Here is a 23,644-nt window from a genome sequence, read left to right on the forward strand (position 1 = left end):
ATCCCCCGGCCCCGGGGTCGCGGCTGTGCTCAGTGCCCAGCGGGATGCGAAGGGAGGGAGCGGGGATCATCGGGCACGCTCGGCCGCCCGCCCTTCCTGCCGCGGTTAATATTGGTGGTGGGAGGGTGAGAGAGGTGAGCAGGGGGCAGCCACCGCCCAGGCGCAGCGACCGGGGCTGCTGGAGCTCCTGGGCCAGGCAGCCCTGCGGAGCGGGGGAGGGAACTCGCCCCGAGATTACCATCCAGGGTTTTCCCAATAAAAAAAGCTCCCTCCCAGAGCAGAGGAAGGCTGCGGGAGCAGGGGCCAGGGGCAGAGCTGGGTGGATGCTACTGGAGGAGAAGTCCTCACCCAGGAGAAAGTGAAGGAGTAATAAAAACCTGGCTCCGGGTCGTGACTCGAAAGAAGGGAGGGGGAAGGAAGAGGTTCAAACCCTCTAACTATTGACCCTGAGCACCTCATCCCTCCTCCTCTCACACTCCAGATGACACAAACAGCCCTGGAAAAGTTTATTCCTCAGCTCAGCACCCAAAGCCCAGCTGCCTGCCTGCCACCAGCCCCGCAGAGCAAAGGGCTCCTCCCCCCCGAGCACAGGCACGGAGCAGGAGCAGGAGCGGTGCAGCTCGGAGCTGAGCAGCAAGGGGATGATCCTGCAGGATGGAGGGAGGCCAGGCAGGAGCAGACAGGACACGGCCCGGCCCTGCTCCCCCCTTACACCAACGGCTGAGGTAGAGGAGGGGAGGAGGGCAGGCGGCCAGCCCCTCCCGGACGCTTCCCGCAGGCAGCAGCCAGGTCCCGCAGCAGCAGCTGGGCACAGGAGCTCCTCCCCTGGGGCTCGCAGGAGGAGAGGAGGGAGCGCAGGGCACGGCGGTAGGCTGGGCAGGAGGGGACACGGATGGGGCATTAGGGGCATGAGTGTCACTGAGGGCCCCGAACTGGGGCTGGGTTCAATGGTTTAGTGTAAAGCAGGGAGAGAGGAGGGAGGCTTCAGGGCACAGAGAGGTGCTGGTGGACTCCCACCTGCTTGTCCAAAGGTCTGCTATAAAGCCCCCCACGAGCTGTTGTCTTCCCCTGAAAGCTGACTCGCAGGAGTTGAGCCAAGCTGTGCTCAGGACAGAGCACTCCACCACCCAACAAGGACCATTCCCACCCCCCTCATGGGGCCTGCCAGCAGCATGATGGAATCACTCAGGCTGGAAAAGACCAGACCTGAGAGAAGATTCAGTATTTCTGTGCCCCTAAGGAGCCTGTTTCAGACTCCTGGGATAATTTGGGCTGGGAAAGACCTTTAAGATGCATCAAGCCCAACCCTCTCCTCAGGGCTCTCCACCACTGCCTTAAGACACTCTCCAGGCTGCTGCTTTGCCACGAAGCCACCAGAAGGGCCAGAGGGAGAGGCTGGGCGAGCAACAAGCAGAGGAGCTCCTGACTTGTTGTTGGAATGTCTCAGCACAGTGGTCCAGGGCCATGGGGACATCTCCTCAGGTTTGCTTCCTCCCTGTCCAAGCAGGGACCCAGCCCCAGGTGCCTCCCCTGCAGCAGCTCCTACCTTTGTGGTTCCTGTAGAAGATGCAGTTGTTGGCACAGGAGTCTGGGTGGGAGTCCCAGAAGCTGGAGCCACAGGAGCACAGGGGGGGCAGGTCAATGTGACACAGTTTGATCTTCTCCCTCAGCTGGGCTCTCAGAGCTTCAAGGTACCTGGGAGGGAGAAGCTGTTCAGCTCTGCCACCAAGGGCTGGCCCTGCAGAGGGGGAGGGGGCGAGGCTGTACCTCAGGCGCTCTTTGTGCCGCTGCTCCTTCCCCTCAGCCTTCTCCACTCTCCTCTCCTCCAGTTCAAGCTGGGCCAAGCTTTCAGAGGCCTCACCTGGGGACAGCTCTCTCTGCTCAGCCATCTCCATCAGCCTCTGCTCCTCCATCCAGCGCTGCTTCTCCCTCTTGCTCTTAATCCTGTGGGCACAGAGATGCTTGGAGGAGCTTCACCACCCCAGGCTGTAGGCTGAGGCCAAGGGGATCCAGATGCTGCTGCTTCACCCAAAGGCTGCCACCAGCTGCTCACCACAGCATCAATTTTCTTGCAGACTGAAGCATGAAATGGACAAAAATGCTTCCCAAACCTCCTTCCTTTCCCCTGTATGCAGCCACCAGCCTGTGAAGGTTCTCCTGCCCTCAGCCTCCACTCTCCTCACTCCTGTGGCCCTCACCATCCACTTCCCTCCCACATCACAGTCAGACACGCTCCTGGTAGGAAGTGCACCCACAGGAGCTGCTCCTCTGCCCTTCCAAGACCAAGGGTGGTCCCTGAGCTCTTTCAGATCCAACAGCAAAGCTCAGCAGCTCAGCTTCCCCACTCCTGACTTCTGGTTATGGCAGCTGCAGGATGGGGAGAGGAACCTGGCTGGAGCACGGCAGAAAAGCTCCAAGGATCCCACAGCTACTTCACAATAAACTTTGAGAGGCATCTGGAACCAAATCTCCCTTGGCTGCATAGAACTGTAAAGGTCTTCTCCAACTGAAATTATTCTGAGATCAAGTCCAACCCTTCTGTAACCTCCCAAGGCTGAGGCTGAGCCATGGCCTCAGCACCACAGCTCTGCCCCTTGGCAACACCTCCAGGGATGGAGACTCCACCTCTGCCCTGGGCAGCCTGGGCCAGGCCTGGACAACTCTCAAGGGGAAAAAAGTTCTTCCTCATGTCCAACCTGAACCTCCCCTGGGGCAGCCTGAGGCCATTGCCTCTTCTCCTGTCCCTTGGTACCTGGCAGCAGAGCCCAACCCCACCTGGCTCCAGCCTCCTTGCAGGGAGCTGCAGAGAGCAAGGAGGTCTCCCTCAGCCTCCTCTCCTCCAGCCTCACCACCCCCAGCTCCCTCAGCTGCTCCTCCCCAGCCCTCTTCTCCACACCCTTCCCCAGCTTCCTTGCCCTTCCCTGGCCCTGCTGCAGCCTCTCCAGCTCCTGCTGGCAGCCAGGAGCCCAGAGCTGAAGGCAGCACTCCAGGGCTGGCCTCAGCAGTGCCCAGCCCAGGGGCACAATCCCTGCCCTGCTCCTGCTGCCCACACCATTGCTGCTCCAGCCCAGGCTGCTGGTGGCCTTCTTGCCCAGCTGGGCACCCCCTGGCTCCTCTCCAGCTGCTGCCACCCAGCCCCCCCAGGGCCTTTCCTGCTGGGCACTTTGCAGCCCCTCTGCCCCAGCCTGGAGCCTTGCTGGGGTGGTTGTGAGCCAAGGGCAGGACCCAGCCCTTGGCCTTGTTGAACCTCATCCCCTTGGCCTTGGCTCACCCCTGCAGCCTGCCCAGGTCCCTCTGCAGAGCCTCCAACCCTCCAGCAGCTCAACACAGCCACCCAGCTTGGTGCCACCTTTCCTCAAGGTTCCCAGGTGTCCCTTCAGTGGTGTCTGGGCTGTGTCACACCCCAGGCCCCTTGTGTCCCCTTGGCCAACAGCTGCTGACTCGCAGTGGGCTGATGGCTGCCAAGAGGCACTTGGAAACCACAACATCAAACCAAGGCTGGGTGGAAACCAGGAGGAGAAAGCATCCTCAAAGAGGACATTTTGGATGTGGCTCCTTTGAGGAGATCAAACCCCAGAGGGAGCCAAGCTGCTCCCCTCAGCTTCTGCCCTCCAGAGGTATTTTCAGTGGAGTGGCCCAGGAGCCTTTAACAACCCCACCATAAACCCTGGGCTATAGAAACCAGGACAAGGCTTTTACACCAAGTAATTACCAACCAGCCCTTCTCCTGCCTCTGCTCCCAGGCACCAGCAGCTCCAGCAGCACCCTGGCAGCTGGGGATAACATAAACATGCAATAAAGGGATGGTGCAGCAGCTCAGCAGTCCCTGGGGCCTCGCCAGCGCTGGCAGGGCAGGGAAAGGTCTCCAGGGCTCCTGAGTGCCAAGTTAAATGTCAGGACTGGGGCTTGGAGCAGCTCCCCTTCAGTCTGGGCAACTTCTCTCCCCACAGCAGCCATGAAAATCCTGCCTGAGCTGTTCCCACCAGGATGGTGCTGGAGCTCCATCACTTTGTCTCCAAGCAGGGCAGAGAGGAAAATAATCCAAAGCCTCTTTCCCATCTTGGGGAGAAGTGGCAGAGCTCCTCCAGAACCCCCTGACAGGCAGGAGGTGAGAACAGCAAGAACTCATTTTACACATTTATACATTTACAGCTTCCAGGGTGAAGGGTTTGATATCAAAAAGCCCAGAGATAAGATCAGTTTAGTGACAAGGACAATGTGACCTCTCACCCAAGTTTCCAAACCAGTAGCACAGGAGCTTGGATGGCTTCCAGGAGCCACTTCGCTCCCAGGGCTCCGGCTCCCAGCTCCTGCCCAGGCTGCACAAGGGCTCAAGGTAGGGCAGGGAAGCAGCTCTGAAGGCTGTGACGTGTCCCAAGGGTTCCTCCTGGGGGGTTGGTTGAACAAATCCCCCCCCAGGGTGAGCAGACTGGGCACTGAGCCCCACAGGTACTCACTGAGTGACTCTCCTCTGCCTCTGCTGCTGCCTCTGCTGCTGCCTCACCTGCTGCCGCTCGATGCTCATCAGGAGGCTGCGGTGCCGCAGCTGCTGGCGCCGGCACTGCGGGCAAGAGGAGGCAGCCCTCAGAGGCAGCTGGGACTGGCACCCTGGCTGATCTCTACAGACATCCCTCCTTCCCCAGGAGATGCTCAAACACCTCCTGCTCACATCCCCCAGGGCTGGGAAGCTGGAGATGGTTTGCCAGGAGAGGAGGACCAAGACACCTCAAAGCTGAAGAGCAGCACTCCTCAGCTGGACTGAGTCACAGCTTGGGCTGGGCTGGAGAGGACCTCCACAGCTCACCCAGCCCAGCCCCTGCAGGCAGCAGGGACATCCCCCCTGCAGCAGGCTGCCCAGAGCCCTCTCCAGCCTCACCTGCAATAGCTCCAGGCCTGGAGCCTCAACCACCTCCCTGGGCAGCCTGCTGCAGCCTTCCAGCAGCCTCCTGCTGCAGAACTTGTTCCTCACCTCCAATCTCAATCTGCTCTGCTCTCAGCCCAAACCATTGCCTCTGCTCCTGTCCCTGCAGGCCTTTGGGGACAGCCTTCCCCATGGATGGAAGCTCTGCCCCCTGGCAAACTCCTGACTCCTGCTTTCCTGGTGGTAAAAAAGCTGCTTCCTACCTCAGCCCACAGTGCCCTACAAGTTCCACCTAGGGACTGGTGCTTCACTGGACCCTGGATCTGCCAAAGCAAATGGAGCTACAAGACCAAGCTGGCCCCAGCAACATGCAGGACAACCACAGAGGTGGGAAAACCATGGCTGGGGCAAACCCCAGAGCCCTGCAGGGAACAAGTCCCACACCTGAAGAGGCTGAGTGTCTGGGCTTGGGCTCAACTCCACCACTGCAGCAAGAGTGAGGAAACCTCCTGAGCCAAGCTGCCCCCCGAAGCTGCCATCTGTGTGGCACCAGTCTGCACACAGCCAGGCAGAGGGCTGCAGGTGTAGCTCTGTCCTCACCAACACCAAGAGCTCTGGGGCTGAGTTTGGCCACCTTGGCCAGAGCAGCTACAGGAGCAGGAGAGATCACCCAGGCTGAAAGCAGGGTGGAAAAAACCCATGAGGAAGAAGGAGCTGTAAAGTGTTATCTGGGGTGGATCAGAGCCAAGGAGATAAAACCTGAGGGACACAGGGGAAGTGCCAAGGGAAAGAGCAGGCTGAGGAGCCCCAGCTGCCTGTCACACTGTCCAGGAACTGCTCTGATCAGCCTGATGGAAAAGTGCACAGCAGCAATTCCCTGCAAACCCTGGGGCTCAGCACTGGGAGCTGCAGGAAAGCTGAGCACAAGGGAGGTGCTCACCTGCCCAGCATCCCCCTGGATCAGCCTGAGCCTGGGGAATCAGGCACTCAGCAGCAGGCCTGGAAGGCACCCTCCTGGGAGCTGCTGCCAGGGTGGGACCTTTACATCCCCAGCCTCACATGCAGTAGGTTTTGCTCCTCTGTCTGAAGCATTCCTGGCAGCCTCTCCCTGCACTGCAGCAGTCAGGGCCTTGTTGTGCCAGGCAAAGGGGAGCCTGCTCCTCCTCCAGCCCTCACTCACACCCCAGGGCTTGAGGAAGGAGCCCAGGATGGTTGCACTTACAGTCATGATGGACTTCCAAAGAGCCTGAGACACCACCAAACAGCTCACTTCACAGCTGCTTCGTGCATGAGAGCTGCTAGTGAGGCTCCTTAGCAGCAGCATCCCCTCCTGCAGGAGGGGGAGCAGTGAGGGCTTGGCTCCAGTGGACAAACCTGCTTCTTGGATTCCTCTTGGTCTACACCAGCCCAGAGCACAAGAGGAGTGTGGCAATGGGTGTGGGGCTTCTGGGGGGGTTCAGGTGAGCTGGAGTCCCTCACTGAGCCATCACACAACTGGAAGAGAAGGCCAGAGGGTGGCATCAGCATCGTCGTGGGCAGGGTTCTAACCTCCCCTCATCTAAAGACTCCTTGCTGCAGGAGAGGCCTCTGCACAGGATCCCTGGGGTCCTCCACATGGGATCCTCCACATTCTGGCTGCAGACAGCACAGACACAAGTGACATCTCCACTCATGAACCTGGGCACCAGAGCTTTGCCAAACCACTTCTAAAGACCCCCCTGGAGGAGCTTTGGGGCTGCTTTGAGCAGGGATTCCTACCCCCCCCTCCCCAGAGCTCCCACCAGGAAGGTCCTGAAGCAGGAGAACACCAAACAATGATGCAAACAGCAATGCAAACGCCAAGAGCATCCAGGGAGCTCCCAGCCAAAGCCTCAGAGCAGACCTCTCCACCTCCCTGCCCCTGCTGCGGGGCTGCCGAGCAGGTTTGCTGCTCCGGGCTGGGCTCAGCCGAGGCTGGGCAGAGGCTGCCGCCGCGGCCAAGTGTTTGCTAACTGCAGGCAATCAGGGACGGTCCCACCCCCCGAGGCGGCCTGCAAACAAAAGCGGGATCGATAAACTCATCAGCTGGGTGCTGCCAGGCTCTGGGACCCGTGAGCCATCAGCTGGGTGCTGCCAGGCAGAAGGATCCCCCTGCCTCCAAGGGAGGTGTTCCAGCAGCCTGAGCCTTGGGAGTGCCACAGCCAGAGGCAGCAGAGTTTGGAGGAGGTCTGCAGCTGATTTGATCAAAGAATCAAACAACTGTTTGGGTGGAAGCCCTCTCAGATCACCCAGGCCAGCCCTTCTCCAACTCTGCCAAGACTGCCCCTCAGCACCACAGCTCCAGGGCTCTGGAACCCCTCCAGGGCTGGGGACTGCACCTCTGCCCTGGGCAGCCTGGGCCAGGCCAAGACAACTCTTCAAGAGAAGAAATTGTTCCTCATGGCCAACCTAAACCTCCCCTGGGGCAACCTGAGGCCATTTCCTCCTGTCACAGGATCATAGAATCAACAAGGTTAGAAAAGACCTCAAAGATCATCAAGTCCAAGCTGTCACCCAACACCTCCTGACAGCCAAACCATGCTCCAAGGGCCACATCCAATCCCCTCCTGAACCCCTCCAGGGACAGGGACTCCACCACCTCCCTGGGCAGCACATCCCAAAGGCCAATTCCTCTTCTCCTGTCCCTTGTTCCCTGGGAGCAGAGCCCAAGCCCCACCTGGCTCCAGCCTCCTTGCAGGGAGCTGCAGAGGGCAAGGAGGTCTCCCTCAGCCTCCTCTCCTCCAGCCTCACCACCCCCAGCTCCCTCAGCTGCTCCTCCCCAGCCCTCTTCTCCACACCCTTCCCCAGCTTCCTTGCCCTTCCCTGGCCCTGCTCAGCCTCTCCAGCTCCTGCTGGCAGCCAGGAGCCCAGAGCTGAAGGCAGCACTCCAGGGCTGGCCTCAGCAGTGCCCAGCCCAGGGATCAATCACCTCCCTACAGCTCTGTCCCCTGGCTGCAGGCAGGGCAGTGGGCACAGGCTGTGGAGCTGCCCAGCTCTCAGGTTTCAGCCAGGGGGTCACAAGGCAGGCACAAATAAATCCTCTCCTGCAGCCCCAGCTGCAAGGGCAGAGCAGCAGAGGGGGAGCTGCCAATCTGCTCTGGGATGCTGCTCTCCAGCCGCTCACAGCAGTGACCAAGGCTGGGGGCAGCTGCCCTGCACCACCAGCAGCCCAGAGCCCAACCTCCTGCAGCCCTGGGCAGCAGCTGCCCAGCCCTGTGCCAAGCTCACCTTTAGAAACTCGACTTTGATGTAGAAGTCATCCTCTGGCTCGGCCCCAGGCAGGGCTGGGCCCTGCTCCTGCAGCTCAGCTGGGGGATCCTGGTGGCCTGCCAGAAGCAGCTCCTTGCCCTCACCTTCTGCAGGGGTCTCACAAGGCTCTGGGCTCTGCAGAAGGGTGGAGAAGTGGAACTCAAACAGGGCTGCTCAGGTGCCAAGGGCAAATCCAGGCTCCTTGGACCCCAGGGGGCTTCCTCCATCAAGCCAGCTGAGATCTGCTGAGCAGCACCACAGTGACAGGGGTTGGAAGAGACCTCTGGGGATCATCCAGGTGGGTTTTGACTGACAGCACAGAAGGACACTCCACAACCTCTCTGGGCAGCCTGCTCCAGGCCTCCAGCACCCTCCCAACAAACAACTTTCTCCTCCTCTTCCCCTCCAACCTCCTGGCCTCCACTCTCTGCCCACTGCCCGTGGGCCTGGCCCTGGCCACCACTCAGCAGAGCCTGGCCCCAGCCTCTTGCCCCCCAGGGGCCCTTCAGCTCTTGCTGAGCATTGCTGAGCATTGCTCTGGGGCTGCTCTTCTGCAGCCTCTCAGCCCCAGGCCTCTCAGCCTTTGCTCCTGCCAGAGCTGCTCCAGGCCCCTCAGCAGCTTCCCAGCCTCCCCTGCACTCTCTCCAGCACTTCTCTGGCCCTCTGCAGCTGGGCAGCACACAACTGCCCCCAGGGCTCCAGAGGTGGCCTCAGCAGGGCAGGCCAGAGGGGCAGCACAACCTCCCTTGCCCTGCTGCTGCCCACACTCTTCTCCATGCCCCCAGCACAGCCTTGGCCTTCTTGGCCCCCAGGCCACCTTGCTGCTGCTGGGCAACTCCTTGGCCCCCAGCACTGCCAGCTGCTTCTGCTTGGAGCTGCTTGCCAGCAGCTTCCCCCTGCCCTGTGCTGCTGCATGTGGCACAGGAATCAGGACACCCAAATTCAGGTCACTCCTGAGCACATCCTGGCAGTGGGACAGAGGTGGTGGAGGGGGGGAAGGGAAGGGAAGGAGAAGACCTCTCCAGGAGCTGCTTTGCAGGGAGGGGGAGCTGGGGGTGGTGGATCCCTGGCAGGCTCCCCAGAGCCAGTGAGCAATGTTGTGAGAGGCAGCAGATTGTTTCCTACAAACTGGAAGCTCCAAGTGCCAGAAGCAAGCCCAGAGCCAGGAGTTTTTCCCCTTGCTGTCCCCTGAGCAGGCTGGGAAGGGAAAAGGAGCACTGCTGGCAGAGGATGGATCAGCAGGAGGACAGAGGGGTAGGCCAGGGATCCCTCAAGGGGCTGGAAGGATGGAGGGTAGCAGAGCTGGTCTGAACATGGACTTGTTTGAGAAGCACTGGAATGATTCCATCTGCCTGCTGTGGCAGCTACCCAGCAAGGGAGAGCTGCTGTGGTGCCCCAAGGGATGCTGGGCAGAGCTGCTGCTGCTCTCCAGGGTTGCTCTGAAGGCCTGGAGGGAGAAGGAAAAGAAGCTGCAGAATAAACCCCAGCAGCTCTGGGGAGAAGATTGTGGGTGCTGCCCTCCTGGGGCCATGCTGCTGGGTGAGGAAGGTCACCTGGCAGAGCAGGGAGGTGATGGAGAGACATTGGTTGGTTGGAAAAGATCTTGGAGATCATGGAGCCCAACCATGAGCCCAGCACCACCATGGCACAGCCCTCAGCACCAGCTTTGAGACCCCTCCAGGATGGGGACTCCACCTCTGCCCTGGGCAGCCTGGGCCAGGCCTTGAGAACCCTCCAGGGGAAGAAATTGTTCCTCCTGGCCAAGCTGAACCTCCCCTGGGGCAACCTGAGGCCATTGCCTCTTCTCCTGTCCCTTGTTCCCTGGGAGCAGAGCCCAAGCCCCACCTGGCTCCAGCCTCCTTGCAGGGAGCTGCAGAGAGCAAGGAGGTCTCCCTCAGCCTCCTCTCCTCCAGCCTCACCACCCCCAGCTCCCTCAGCTGCTCCTCCCCAGCCCTCTTCTCCACACCCTTCCCCAGCTTCCTTGCCCTTCCCTGGCCCTGCTGCAGCCTCTCCAGCTCCTGCTGGCAGCCAGGAGCCCAGAGCTGAAGGCAGCACTCCAGGGCTGGCCTCAGCAGTGCCCAGCCCAGGGGCACAATCCCTGCCCTGCTCCTGCTGCCCACACCATTGCTGCTCCAGGCCAGGCTGCTGGTGGCCTTCCTGCCCAGCTGGGCACCCCCTGGCTCCTCTCCAGCCACCTATCAACTCTCATTCCCATGTGATACCATCTCAGTATCTGCTTGGAGAGAAACTCTTTGGATGTTTCTGACCTGAAAAGCAGTGCCTGGGAGAGAGGAGGAGCAGGGACCATGGATCCCTGCTCAGGGAATGCAGCTCCAGAGGAGGAGGGGAAAAAGAAGCAAACTGCAGACAAGAGGCCTGAGTTAGCAGCTTGGAGTGGGGCAGCCCCAGCCAGGCCCCAAGCTCTCCCTGTGCCCACAGCCCTGCCTGGGGGAGGTGGAGCAGGGTCAGATTGCAAAGGAGCTCTGCAGGAGACAAGAGGAGCACAAGGGACAGAAAAAAGCCAGCACCCAAGTGCCAGGAGGACCACAGGAGGTCAGGGTCAGGCTTTAGCACCAGGGGCAGACCCCAAGAAGGGCTCTTTGCTTCTGGGCATCAATGCTCAGGATGCTGTGAGCCAACAGAAGCAGAACCTTGGGAAGGAGTAGGAGTAGTGCCAGGAGCTGAGGGCTTTCAGCAGGCAGGACCTGCCTTAGGCTCCTGCCAGGAGCTGGAGCTGCTAGCAGCCATCTCCAGGAACGTGGGGGGGTTGAGACTGTCAGGAAAGGGCCCAAAGGAGGGAGAAAGGAGATCCTGAAGACTCAGCCCCAAGAGCTGCTTAACTGTCTGACTTGGGGCAAAGAAGAGGAAATCAGCTTGCAAAGTGCCCTTCAGCTGATAAACAGCAACCAGCAGCAACCTGCCAAGAGCAAGTCCTGTTTGGCTGGGCTGAGTGCCTCCTGCAACAGAAGAGAGAGGCCTCAGGCCAAGTGCAGCAGCAGACACCTTGGTTCCACAGGGCCTCATCCAGGCTTGGGCAAGCAAAGAGCTGCTAGAGGACAGCTGGGACCCAACCCAGGCTGAGGAGCTCCCCACACAGAAGCAGAAGCAGAAGCAGGTGGGCTCTGCTTGCCAGCTCACTACCAACCTGCTGCTGGAAGAAGGAAGGGTCTGGATTACCTCTGCCCACCCAGCAGGCTGTGGAGAGCAGGGGCCAGGCCTGAGGCAACAGAGAGAGCAGAGCACCCCAGCAAGATGTTCCTCCTGGAATCAAGTGCCAGGGGAAGCTGTGAAATCCTGCATCCCACAGAGCTGCTGCAAAGCTCAGGTGGGAGCATGGCTCTGATCCTTCCCAGCTCCCTGCCAGCCTTGTTTCTCACTGCTCCCACGCAGCCCTGGCTGTTTCCTGTGGCCCCCTGGCTCGCAGGGGCAGTGGCTGCATCAATCATGCCCAGGCCTTTGTGCTGCTAGGAGCCATGGGGTGAACCACTCCACCTTGCTCTGAGCACTGGAGGACTCCCACGAAGGTGCTGGAGCACAGGAGAGGGACAAAGAGGAGGCTGAGGCTGTGAGTGCAGCCTCTCTGCAAGCCCTGCTGGCTGAGCTGACTTCCTGGAGCATAAATCAGGCGGCAGGCGCAGGAGGAAGCGCAGGAGCAGCCCCTCTGAGAAAGGTATGCTCCAGGGAGCAGCCAGACCTGCCTCACCCTTCAGGAACCCCAGAGAGAGATGGGAATGAAGAGCTGCAAGACAGGCAGGAACCTGGCTCTGGGAGAGGAAAATCAAACCACCAGGCTGGGCTGCTGCTGGTGCTCTCCAGCATGGCCCCAGCACCTCAGCTGAAGCAGGGTGCTGGCAAAGCAAGCAGCAGGGAGCTGCCACACAAACTGCTCCTGAAAGCCAGGGTGACAACAGCAGCACAGAATGCAGCAGCACCAGAGGGGGCACCGGGGCTGACCTCCTGAGGGGGCTCCTTCCAGACAGAGTGCCAACAATTCTCCGCCAGAAGCCAGCCTTGGGGGAGGGAAACTCTCCAGATCTTTGCCACCCACCCAAGCCCAGGGCTGCTGGAAGGGAAGGAGCTGCTGAAGGCACCTGAGGGGAGGGCTGCTCTTTGTGCTCCTCCCCAGCACCCAGATACCAACCTCAGCCTTGAAGTCTTTGGTCAATCCTCGTCCCCTGCTCTGGGTCTGAACACAGAGCTCTCTGCACCCACTGAATCCTGCTGCCTGCTCCAAAAGGCAGCAAGAACAGAGGGGCAGAGCCCTTGGGCCACCAAAATCATTGTGCACTGCCAGGTCAGCACTGAACCATGGCCCTCAGCTCCCCTGGCACACTGCCAGCCTCCTTCCTGGCACCATGGAATCGTCTGCTTGGAAAAGACCTTGGTGGTTGGACTCAATGACCCTCATCTACCTCTGCCAGTCTGGTGCTAAACCATGGCCTCAGCACCACAGCCCCAGGGCTTCCACACCCCTCCAGGGATGGGCACTGCACCTCTGCCCTGGGCAGCCTGGGCCAGGCCTGGACAACCCTCAAGGGAAAGGAATTGTTCCTCATGGCCAACCTGAACCTCCCCTGGGGCAGCTTGGGGCCATCTCTTGTCCTATCACTGTCCAACCATTTTGGGTCATGAGAGCCCAGGTTTGTTTCTCTTTGGGTTTGCTAACTGGAAGCAGAAGTTGAAGAGTGTGCAGGTCACTGCTACGACCCTCCCCCAGGCACCCCCAGCTCACCTCTTGCCTCCAGACACCACCAGGCAGCCTGGGGGGACGCAGTCCTGGGGGCATGGCTCTGCAGGAGGCCAGCCTGAGCCGGGCTTGCTTCATGGTTCTGCTGAGCTGCCACAGAGGGAGGACAAAGCCAAGGCAGGAGGTCAGTGGCTGCTCTCCTGAGGGCTATGCACAGAGGGTGAGCTGCACAGATGCCATCTCCTAATGTGGCTTCCTCTCAGGAGTGTGACTCAACACCAAGAGCTATAAAGCCACCTGCACCCCGGGAGCCTTTCCAAACTGCCCCCAGGCACTCAAATCCCAGCCCAGGCACAGCGAAGGGCTCGGCTGCAGCTTGCTCCCAGACCACAAGCCCCACGCCCTGCCTGCCCTGCCCAGGCTCCGGCCAGCAAGGACTCTCCAGCCCGAGGCAGACTCCAGCTGGGTCCCTGCAGCCCCGGGTGGAGAGCCCTGCTTTGGAGCAGGCCAAAGGCGGAGCAGCACCGCCCTGGAGAGCAGCTCCAGGCAGTCCCTAAGGCTGCGGCGCCCCTGCGCGGCAGGACACCAGCTGCGAGGAGCCAGCGCCACCTAGCGGCCCCTCGCCAGCGCCACCTAGCGGCCCCTCGCCAGCGCCACCCAGCGGCCCCTCACCAGCGGCACCCAGCGGTCCCTCACCACCGCCACCTAGCGGTCCCAGCGCCACCCAGCGGTCCCTCACCAGCGCCACCCAGCGGCCCATCACCAGCGCCACCTAGCGGCCCCGAGCCAGCGCCACCTAGCGGACCCTCACCAGCGCCACCTAGCGGCCCCTCACCAGCGCCACCCAGCGGCCCCTCACCAGCGCCACCTAGCGGACCCTCACCAGCGCCACCTAGCGGCCCATCACCAGCGCCACCTAGCGGTCCATCACCAGCGCCACCCAGCGGCCCCTCACCAGCGCCACCTAGCGGCCCCGAGCCAGCGCCACCTAGCGGTCCATCACCAGCGGCACCCAGCGGCCCCTCGCCAGCGCCACCCAGCGGCCCCTCACCAGCGCCACCTAGCGGTCCATCACCAGCGCCACCCAGCGGCCCCTCGCCAGCGCCACCTAGCGGCCCCTCGCCAGCGCCACCCAGCGGCCCCTCACCAGCGCCACCTAGCGGTCCATCACCAGCGCCACCCAGCGGCCCCTCGCCAGCGCCACCCAGCGGCCCCTCACCAGCGCCACCTAGCGGTCCATCACCAGCGCCACCCAGCGGCCCCTCGCCAGCGTCACCTAGCGGTCCCTCACCAGCGGTACCCAGCGGTCCCTCACCAGCGGTACCCAGCGGCCCCTCGCCAGCGCCACCTAGCGGTCCCTCACCAGCGGTACCCAGCGGCCCCATCACCAGCGCCACCCAGCGGCCCCTCACCAGCGCCACCCAGCGGCCCATCACCAGCGCCACCTAGCGGTCCCAGCGCCACCCAGCGGCCCCTGCTCTGTAATTCCAAGCGTGGGGCAAGCCCGACCCCAGGGGCACAGAATGGTCGGGGTTGGAAGAGACCTGAAAGATCATCCAGGACCAACCCCCTGCACGGGCAGGGTTAGCTCAGGCTATTTCCTGCTCCCTGTGAGGGTCTGATGAGAGCTGGGGAGGAGTGGGAATATAGGGAATGATAGAGACAGGTTTGAGTGGGAAGGGACCCCCAAAGCTCATCCAGTGCAGCCCCCTGCAACCCCCAGGGACATCCCCAGCCACAGCAGGCTGCTCCCAGCCCCAACCAACCTGCCCTGCCCTGCTGCCAGCCATGGGGCAGCTCCACCTCTCTGGGCAGCCTGGGCCAGGCTCTCCCCAGCCTCAGCACCAACCATTTCTCCTTCTCTCCACTCTCAAGCTCCCTCTTGGCCTTCCAAACCATCCCCCCTTGGCCTGGCCCAACAGGCCCTGCTCCAAGCTCTGGCCCCAGCTTGCTTCAGGTGCTGGGAGGCCAGCAGAAGGTGTCCCTGGAGCCTTCTCCTCTGCAGGCTGCCCAAGGCCAACTCTCTCAGCCTGGCTCCCAGCAGAGGGCTTCCAGCCCTGCCAGCACTGCTGTGGCCTCCTCTGGCCCTGCTGCCCCAGCTCCCTGCCTGTGCTGTGCTGAGGGCTCCAGAGCTGCCCCAGCCCTGCAGGGGGGGTGAGCAGAGCAGAGCAGAGGGGCAGAATCCCCTCCCTGCCCCTGCTGCCCACCCTGCTGGAGCTCAGCCCAGGCCAGGCTGGGGCTGGGCTGGCAGCGCTGGGTGCCGGCTCCTGGCCAGCTCTGCACCCCCAGCACCCCCAAGGCCTTCTCCTCAGCCCCAGCCTGGGCTGGCACTGGGGTTGTCCTGAGCCAGCTGCAGGACCTTGCCCTTGGCCTTGTTGAAGCTCAGGAGGGTCACACAGCTCCACCTCTCCAGGTGGATGGATGGATCCTGTCCCTCAGGTACCTCAGCCATGCTACACAACTTGGTGTCGCCTGAACACTGGGGGTCACTCAATCCCAGTGGCCATGTTAATGAAGACATTAACCAGCACTGGTCTCAGTGTGGGCCCCTGAGGGACACCTTAGGGTTGTGTTTGAGTCAGCACTAAAGAAATCATCAGGGATGTGTGGTGGAAGACAAACCTTGGCTCTCCTCCACTGCAGACCATGGCTGAACAAGCAGGGATGGGAACTTCTCACCTCAGCAGCTTGCTGTTGGAAAGGCTCACTCTGCATCTTCTCCTGATGCTGTGCCTGGGTGGTGCAGGCACCAGGACCACAGATGAGGGCTGCAGGATGGCTCTGGCACAGGCAGGGTCCCCTCCTGGCAGCCAGGCACAGTGTGGAGCCTGGGTACTGCATGGCCACAGTGCTCTCCCTCTCTGCCTGCCAGACACAGGGTGAAAAAGCCATGGATCCCTGAACCCCAGCATGGAGGGGGTGGGAAGGGACCCCCAGAGCTCCCCCAGGCCAGGCCCTGCCCCAGCAGGGCACCCCCAGCAGCTTGCCCAGGGGCACAGTGCCCAGGGGGGGTTGGAAGCTCTCCACACCAGGACACTCCACAACCTCTCTGGGCAGCCTGCTCCAGGCCTCCAGCAGCCTCCCAACAAACAACTTTCTCCTCCTCTTCCCCTCCAACCTCCTGGCCTCCACTCTCTGCCCACTGCCCCTTGGCCTGGCCCTGGCCACCACTCAGCAGAGCCTGGCCCCAGCCTCTTGCCCCCCAGGGGCCCTTCAGCTCTTGCTGAGCATTGCTGAGCATTGCTCTGGGGCTGCTCTTCTGCAGGCTCTCAGCCCCAGGCCTCTCAGCCTTTGCTCCTGCCACAGCTGCTCCAGGCCCCTCAGCAGCTTCCCAGCCTCCCCTGCACTCTCTCCAGCACTTCTCTGGCCCTCTGCAGCTGGGCAGCACACAACTGCCCCCAGGGCTCCAGAGGTGGCCTCAGCAGGGCAGGCCAGAGGGGCAGCACAACCTCCCTTGCCCTGCTGCTGCCCACACTCTTCTCCATGCCCCCAGCACAGCCTTGGCCTTCTTGGCCCCCAGGCCACCTTGCTGCTGCTGGGCAACTCCTTGTCCCCCAGCACTCCCAGCTCCTGCTGCTTGCACTGCTCCCTAACCATCACTCAGTGCTGCTCTGGCTCAGCTTGGTGGCAATTCCTTGGGCTGAGAGGGGCACAAGGAGCTGATGGCATCCATGGAGTGATGTTGTCAGAGTTCTGTGAGGGCATCCCCAGTTCCCACCCTTCCAAGCTCTGGAACCAGCCCAGCACCTTCCCTTCTGACCTCCCCAGATGCTGTTTGATCTGTTCAGTGTTTGCAGGACAAAGGGGAAGGAGCACACAGGGTGAGGTGAGTGTGGAGACAACCTGGCTTGGGACTGTGCTGGACAGGGGACAGCAGACCTGAGCAGCTTTGCTTCCCCATGGGGACACCAACATCACTCTCAGCTGCTCTTCAACTCCAGGCAGCCCTCCAGAAGCCACCAGGACTCTGCTCTGTTGCTGCCCAGGGACCTCTCCATAAGGAGGCAAAGGGCTGGAAACGCCTTCAGCAGCAGAGTGAGCCAGGGGCACACAGGGGACACCTGCAGCCAGGGGTCTGCTGGGACCAGGAGCTTCCCTTTTCCCTTCTCAACCTTCCCCTCAGCTCAGCTGGGTGTGGAGGAGCTCCTCCCACAGGGCTCCTGATGCAGCAGGGACTTACTGCCTCACAGAACTCCTGCAGCTGCTGCTTCCTTCTCTCCCAGAGCTGCTGCCTCACCCTCTGCTGCACCTGGCCCTGGAAGCGTCTCAGCCTGGCTGCCCTCTGCTGCTGCTGCTCCTTCAGCTCCTGCTCCACACGGGAGGCTGCAGCCTGCAGAGAGGGAAGCAGATTTCACAGGGCTTCTGTTCTTGTTCCATCCTCCCTTCCCACACCTGCACCTAAGAGCCAGGCAAGCAGCACCCACAGAGAGTTGGGAGTGAGCATTGATCTGCAGAGGGACCTGGGCAGGCTGCAGGGGTGAGCCAAGGCCAAGGGGATGAGGTTCAACAAGGCCAAGGGCTGGGTCCTGCCCTTGGCTCACAACCACCCCAGCAAGGCTCCAGGCTGGGGCAGAGGGGCTGCAAAGTGCCCTGCAGGAAAGGCCCTGGGGGTGCTGGGTGGCAGCAGCTGGAGAGGAGCCAGGGGGTGCCCAGCTGGGCAAGAAGGCCACCAGCAGCCTGGCCTGGAGCAGCAATGGTGTGGGCAGCAGGAGCAGGGCAGGGATTGTGCCCCTGGGCTGGGCACTGCTGAGGCCAGCCCTGGAGTGCTGCCTTCAGCTCTGGGCTCCTGGCTGCCAGCAGGAGCTGGAGAGGCTGCAGCAGGGCCAGGGAAGGGCAAGGGAGCTGGGGAAGGGTGTGGAGAAGAGGGCTGGGGAGGAGCAGCTGAGGGAGCTGGGGGTGGTGAGGCTGGAGGAGAGGAGGCTGAGGGAGACCTCCTTGCTCTCTGCAGCTCCCTGCAAGGAGGCTGGAGCCAGGTGGGGCTTGGGCTCTGCTGCCAGGGAACAAGGGACAGGAGAAGAGGCAATGGCCTCAGGCTGCCCCTGGGGAGGTTCAGCTTGGCCATGAAGAATTTCTTCCCCTGGAGGGTTCTCCAGGCCTGGCCCAGGCTGCCCAGGGCAGTGGTGGAGTCTCCATCTGTGGAGGGATTTCAAAGCTGTGAGGATGTGGTGCTGAGGGACCTGGCTGAGCAGCAGCCAGAGGCAGATGATGATTGGACTGAGTGAGCCTCCAGGTCTTTCCCAAGCAAACAGCTCCACGGCTCCAGGCTGGCTGCCTGGCAGGGGGCAGCCTGCAGAGCAGGGCTCCAGCCCTGGGCATGTTTTTACCATCTGAGGTAAAAGATTCAGAGCAGTGACCTAAAAATAACCAGAGGGTGTTTGGCTCTGAAGGGCAGCACAAGGCAGCAGGGCAGAGCTGGGGAGAAAGCTGCATGGGGGAGGATGAAACCGAGCCAGAGCCCCAGGGAACAGCAGCAGCCAGAGCCTGGCACACTCCCCTCCAGCTCCTCATCAGCAATTCTGGGGCAGGATGCACTCAGATGTTGATTCAGTGCCAGACCCTGGCATGGCCAAGCAGATTCAAGCAGCTCTGCTGGCTTCACACCCCTCCAGCCACACCTGAGAGCTCCTCTGCCAGTGAAGGAGGACCCAGAGCAGCCAGGCTGCCCCCCAAGAGCTCAGCTCCCACAGGCTCAGAGGAGGTCAGGGGCTGGAAGGGACCTCTGGAGATCTTTGAGTCCCCCCTGCTGCCACAGCAGGAGCACAGAACCCAGCCCAGGGCACACAGAACACATCCAGGCAGGGCTGGGAAGGCTCCAGGGAAGGAGACTCCACAACCTCTCTGGGCAGCCTGCTCCAGGCCTCTGGGAGCCTCCCAGGGCAGAAGTTCCTCCTCCTGCTGAGCTGCAACCTCCTGGGCTGCACTTTTCATCCCTTGCTCCTTGGCCTAGCCCAGGGTGCAGCTGAGCAGAGCCTGGCCCTGTCCCCTCCCTCCTGACCCCCAGCCCTCAGCTCTTGAGAGACATTGCTCAGATCCCTCTCAGCCTTCTCCTCTGCAGCCTGCACAGCCCCAGGGCTCTCAGCCTCTCCTCCCCAGGCAGTGCTGCAGTCCCTTCAGCAGCCTTGCAGCCCTGCCTTGGCCTCTCTGCAGCAGATCCCTGTCCCTCCTGAGCTGGGCAGCCCAGAGCTGGATGCAACCTTGCAGGGGAGATCTCAGCAGGGCAGAGCAGAGGGGGAGGAGAAGCTCCCTGGGTCCTCTGAATGCTCCCCAGGACCCCCTTGGCCTTCCTGGCCCCCAGGGCACATTGCTGCCCCAGGCAGACCTTGCTGCCCCCCAGCACTCCCAGGGTCACTCTCCAGCCCCCAGCTGTGTGGATATGGAGATTCACTCCCATGGATTATCCCAGGGTTCAACTGACAACATGGAATGAGACAGCTCAGGAGGCCAGGAGCTCCTGCTGCCCTCAAGGAGTTCACTGGGGCCTGAACTCATCCCCCAGTATCTGAGGTCCTCCCAGCACAGCCCTCAAAGCAGAGATCCCTGAGATAAAGCAGCAGCAAAGATCTGCTCCGGGCACCTAACAAAGTGCAGCAGAGTCAGGCTCTGGACCAGTCCTGGAGCTCCAAACCTGCTGTGGAGAAAACCAAGGAGAGGCCTGGAACAGGAGGGAAAGCTCAGGTGGGGGCAGGAGGCTGCTCACCTCCCCTGCCTGCTGGCTTCCTCCCAGGCAGCCTGAGGGGAATCAGTTCAGGGCTTTGCCAAGGGGACATCAGGGTCTGAGGCCACCATGGTGGCTTCTGACCATACTAAACCCCATCAAAATCCTGAAGAGGCTGTGGGTGGGAAGGGACCTCTTAAACTCCTCCAGTGCAGCCCCCTGCAGCCCCCAGGGACATCCCCAGCCACAGCAGGCTGCTCCCAGCCCCAAGCAACCTGCCCTGCCCTGCTGCCAGCCATGGGGCAGCTCCACCTCTCTGGGCAGCCTGGGCCAGGCTCTCCCCAGCCTCAGCACCAACCATTTCTCCTTCTCTCCACTCTCAAGCTCCCTCTTGGCCTTCCAAACCATCCCCCCTTGGCCTGGCCCAACAGGCCCTGCTCCAAGCTCTGGCCCCAGCTTTCTGATCAGCCCTTTAAGTGGGGTCCTCACTCCCAGGACACTGAGAGGCTGGGGAAGGGTGTGGAGAAGAGGGCTGGGGAGGAGCAGCTGAGGGAGCTGGGGGTGGTGAGGCTGGAGGAGAGGAGGCTGAGGGAGACCTCCTTGCTCTCTGCAGCTCCCTGCAAGGAGCCAGGGGGGGCTTGGGCTCTGCTGCCAGGTACCAAGGGACAGGAGCAGAGGAAACAGCTTCAAGTTGCACCAGGCTGGAAATGAGAAGAAACTTCTTACTGAAAGAGGTCTCAAGGCCTGGCCCAGGCTGCCCTGGGAGGGGGCTGAGTCCCCAGCCCCGGAGGTGATTGCAAGAGGCAGAGCTGTGGTGCTGAGACATGGTTTAGCTTCCAGCCCTGCCAGCACTGCTGTGGCCTCCTCTGGCCCTGCTGCCCCAGCTCCCTGCCTGTGCTGTGCTGAGGGCTCCAGAGCTGCCCCAGCCCTGCAGGGGGGGTGAGCAGAGCAGAGCAGAGGGGCAGAATCCCCTCCCTGCCCCTGCTGCCCACCCTGCTGGGGCTCAGCCCAGGCCAGGGCCCCACAGGCTCTCCCAAAGCTGCCATCCTCACCAGCTCAACCTCACTGCAGTGCTGGCTGCTGTGCCCCAAGCTCCCCTCCTGCACCCCCCAGCAGCTGAGCTGTGCTGGCTTGGGCTGGGAGTGTGGAACCAGAGAAATTCTTCTCAGCAGCAGTGCCCCTGGCTGCCTGTGGCCCAGCAGCTCATTCCCAGCTCCCCTGGGCTTTGCTGGCACAGCTGGGGGCTAAGGCCACCCTGGCACGACCCTCGAGCCCAGCAGGCCCCCAGGACCCCCCAGCAGCACTCACAAAGGCCAAGCTCTGCTCCAGCTCCCCTGAGCCTCTCTCCACCCAGACACCCACTGGGGCCATGCTCAGGCTCCTCTCAGCCAGCTCCTGGCAGCTGTGCCGCGGGGCCCTGCCCCCATGGCCCCCGGGGAGCTCCTTGGGAGGGGGCAGCACCCAGTGCACCATGGCAGAGCCCTAGGCATGGGGCAGAGGTGAGTGTCACCCCCCTACCCCCTGACCAGCACTCCTCCCCCAGTCACCCCCCAGGCACCCTGACCAGCACCCCCCCAGGCACTCCCCAGGCACCCTGACCAGCACCCCCCCAGACACCCCCCAGGCACCCTGACCAGCACCCCCCCAGACACCCCCCAGGCACCCTGACCAGCACCCCCCCAGACACCCCCCAGGCACCCTGACCAGCACCCCCCAGGCACCCTGACCAGCACCCCCCCAGACACCCCCCAGGCACCCTGACCAGCACCCCCCCAGGCACCCCCCAGGCGCCCTGACCAGCACCCCCCCAGGCACCCTGACCAGCACCCCCCCAGACACCCTCCCCAGGCACCCTGACCAGCACCTCCCCAGGCACCCTGACCAGCCCCCACACCCCTGCTGTCCCAGGCCCAGCTCTCCTCCCAGTTGCAGTTAGCCCAACCCAGGGGTGCCCAGGGCAGGCCTGCAGGCAGGCCCCACGCTGGTGGACTCCCCATATGCATGGCAGACTACCCCCCAGACCCCCTCTGCACCCCCATTTCACCTTCCCTACCAGCAGCCCCCCGCTGCCTCCCCTGCTCAGAGCCCCCCAGCTCACTGCTCACACTCTGCTCACCCTCTGCAGCCCCAGGAGGCCTCTGACCCCAAACCCCTCCAACCCCTCCCCCCTCGCTGAAGCCCAAAGGCCCCCCCTCACCCCACCCCCATCCCCCCCACACCCCATCCCCCCTGCACCCCCGTCCCCCCCCTGTACCCCCGACTCCCTGCACCCTCATCCTCCCTGCACCCCCATCCCCCTGCACCCCCATCCCCCCTGCACCCCCATCCCCCCGCACCCCTATCCCCCCTGCACCCCATCCTTCCCCTGCACCCCGTCCTCCCGTGCACCCCATCCCCCCGCACCCCCACCCCCCCCTGCACCCCCATCCCACTGCACCCCCATCCCCCTGCACCCCATCCCCCCCTGCACCCCAGCCCCCTGCACCCCCATCCCCTGCACCCCAATCCTCCCCTGCACCCCATCCCCCCTGCAGCCCCACCCCCTGCACCACCGTCCCCCTGCACCCCCACCCCCCCTGCACCCCCGTCCCCCCCCTGCACCCCATCCCCCCGCACCCCCACCCCCCCCTGCACCCCCATCCCCCTGCACCCCAATCCTCCCCTGCACCCCCATCCCCCCTGCACCCCCATCCCCCTTGCACCCCTATCCCCCCCTGCAGCCCCATCCCCCCCGCACCCCATCCCTCCCCTGCACCCCCGTACCCCCGACCCCCTGCACTCTCATACCCCTGCACCCCAATCCTCCCCTGCACCCCCATACCCCTTGCACCCCATCCCCCCTGCAGCCCCACCCCTGCACCCCCATCCCCCCGCACCCCTATCCCCCCTGCACCCCATCCTTCCCCTGCACCCCGTCCTCCCGTGCACCCCATCCCCCCGCACCCCCACTCCCCCTGCACCCCCATCCCACTGCACCCCCATCCCCCCGCACCCCCATCCCCCCCTGCACCCCCATCCCACTGCACCCCCATCCCCCCGCACCCCCATCCCCCTGCACCCCCACCCCCCCTGCACCCCATCCCCCTGCACCCCCATCCCCCTGCACCCCCACCCCCCCTGCACCCCAGCCCCCTGCACCCCCATCCCCTGCACCCCAATCCTCCCCTGCACCCCATCCCCCCTGCAGCCCCACCCCCTGCACCACCGTCCCCCTGCACCCCCACCCCCCCTGCACCCCCGTCCCCCCCTGCACCCCATCCCCCCGCACCCCCACCCCCCCTGCACCCCCATCCCCCTGCACCCCAATCCTCCCCTGCACCCCCATCCCCCCTGCACCCCCATCCCCCTTGCACCCCTATCCCCCCCTGCAGCCCCATCCCCCCCGCACCCCATCCCTCCCCTGCACCCCCGTACCCCCGACCCCCTGCACTCTCATACCCCTGCACCCCAATCCTCCCCTGCACCCCCATACCCCTTGCACCCCATCCCCCCTGCAGCCCCACCCCTGCACCCCCATCCCCCCGCACCCCTATCCCCCCTGCACCCCATCCTTCCTCTGCACCCCGTCCTCCCGTGCACCCCATCCCCCCGCACCCCCACCCCCCCTGCACCCTTGTCCCCCCCGCACTCCCATACCCCCCTGCACCCCCATCCCCGCCCCGCACCCCCTCCCCTCGCCCCTGGGCCCCCCCTGCCCTTCCCCCCGCCCCCGGCCCCACCAACCGCCGCTCCCGCCCGCAGCCGCCGCCTTCAACCCCGGCGCCACTTCCGGCGCATGCCCCGCCCCCGCCCCACCGCCCGCCCCCACGAGGCTCTGAGATCGAGGGTTCGAGTCCCAAGGTGGGCAGGTGGGGGGAGGGGGGGTGTGACTGCCCCATGTTCCCACCTAAACATCCCAAATGTAGCCCCCCGAGCACCCTTGAGTCACCCCCCGAGCACCCCTGAATCAACCCCCTGAGAATCCCTAGAATTCCCTCGAGTATCCCCAAAACACTGAGAACCCCTGAATTATCCCGACAGCCCCCCCAAATGCCTCTGTAGTGTCCCCCAAAACATCCCTGACCCCCTAAAGTATCTTCTCTAACATCTCCCCACAGCGTCCCCCCATAACACCTCCCCTATAGCACCCCCCAACCCCCCCCTCAACATCCCCCTTATATCATCTCCCTACAAC

General features: G+C 63.1%; 1 protein-coding gene across 4 annotated transcripts; it reads right to left on the minus strand.

The window, feature by feature from the left end:
- Positions 1 to 493: 493 nt before the first annotated feature.
- CCDC15 (coiled-coil domain containing 15) lies at positions 494 to 23,249 on the minus strand. 4 transcript variants are annotated; one of them, XM_068167209.1, is made up of 11 exons: positions 23,194 to 23,249; positions 20,779 to 20,952; positions 16,996 to 17,145; positions 15,495 to 15,680; positions 12,861 to 12,965; positions 8,108 to 8,263; positions 6,236 to 6,355; positions 4,458 to 4,561; positions 1,768 to 1,944; positions 1,547 to 1,695; positions 494 to 872 (listed from the first exon to the last, which is right to left on the minus strand). In XM_068167209.1, the coding sequence occupies exons 2-11, from the start codon at positions 20,941 to 20,943 to the stop codon at positions 709 to 711; spliced, it is 1,476 nt and encodes a 491-aa protein (XP_068023310.1). In that variant the 5' UTR covers positions 20,944 to 20,952; positions 23,194 to 23,249; the 3' UTR covers positions 494 to 708. The 4 variants fall into 4 exon arrangements, with proteins under 4 accessions (XP_068023310.1, XP_068023309.1, XP_068023311.1 ...); XM_068167208.1 differs by having other exon boundaries at positions 15,438 to 15,680; XM_068167210.1 differs by lacking the exon at positions 6,236 to 6,355 and having other exon boundaries at positions 15,438 to 15,680.
- Positions 23,250 to 23,644: the final 395 nt, after the last annotated feature.

This window comes from Melanerpes formicivorus, unplaced genomic scaffold (genome assembly GCF_026170545.1).
Source record: "Melanerpes formicivorus ecotype bairdi unplaced genomic scaffold, bMelFor1.0.p_v2 SCAF_114, whole genome shotgun sequence".
NCBI classification, from domain to species: Eukaryota; Metazoa; Chordata; class Aves; order Piciformes; family Picidae; genus Melanerpes; species Melanerpes formicivorus.

Excerpts from the sequence above, each read along its gene's own strand:
- CCDC15 (XM_068167208.1), bottom strand. The coding sequence starts at position 20,943 with ATGGTGCACTGGGTGCTGCCCCCTCCCAAGGAGCTCCCCGGGGGCCAT. Across the intron at positions 6,356-8,107 it reads TCAAAGTCGAGTTTCTAAAG|TTGTGTGATGGCTCAGTGAG; the intron begins GTGAGCTTGGCA and ends CTTCTCTTCCAG. Across the intron at positions 4,562-6,235 it reads AAGAGGAATCCAAGAAGCAG|TGCCGGCGCCAGCAGCTGCG; the intron begins GTTTGTCCACTG and ends TCTTGCCCGCAG.